We start from the raw sequence: 357 nt of genomic DNA, 5'->3' as shown, positions 1-357 counted from the left end.
CCCGATCTCTCAACAGCCGCTCCAGCAAGGTGGTGACTATGCCGGTAACTATGGTTACAATAATGACAACCAAGAATTTTATCAGGATACTTATGGGCAACAGTGGAAGTAGACAAGTGAGGAGGGATTGAGAATATTGGAAACATAGAATTGGCTATAGCTCTACATCCTTCAAAACAAAATTGGCTTAATGTTTCATCCTTCAGTAGCGATTGGCTGCCATTTGTATTGGGCTGAAGAATCACTCTATTGTGTATATACTCGAGTCTCTTAGTTTTCTTTTTTCATAAACGCACTTGGACATTACTGGGCTTGCAGAATTCCTGAACTCCATCTGGGGTTTCAATGCTATTATCA

The 357-nt window shown here is 40.6% G+C and overlaps 1 protein-coding gene across 1 annotated transcript in view; it reads left to right on the top strand.

Moving 5' to 3' along the window:
• The window catches only part of HNRNPR (heterogeneous nuclear ribonucleoprotein R), an 11417-nt gene extending 11060 nt beyond the window's left edge, over positions 1-357 (top strand). The window contains 1 exon segment of the mRNA XM_010019319.1: positions 1-357. This exon segment is cut by the window's left edge and continues 12 nt beyond it. Coding sequence (XP_010017621.1) covers positions 1-112 — 112 coding nt within the window. The 3' untranslated portion in view covers positions 113-357.

The sequence above is a fragment of the Nestor notabilis genome, unplaced genomic scaffold, assembly GCF_000696875.1.
Source record: "Nestor notabilis isolate BGI_N333 unplaced genomic scaffold, ASM69687v1 scaffold18807, whole genome shotgun sequence".
In the NCBI taxonomy this organism is placed as follows: Eukaryota; Metazoa; Chordata; class Aves; order Psittaciformes; family Psittacidae; genus Nestor; species Nestor notabilis.
This window is presented reverse-complemented; position numbering and strand designations above follow the sequence as displayed.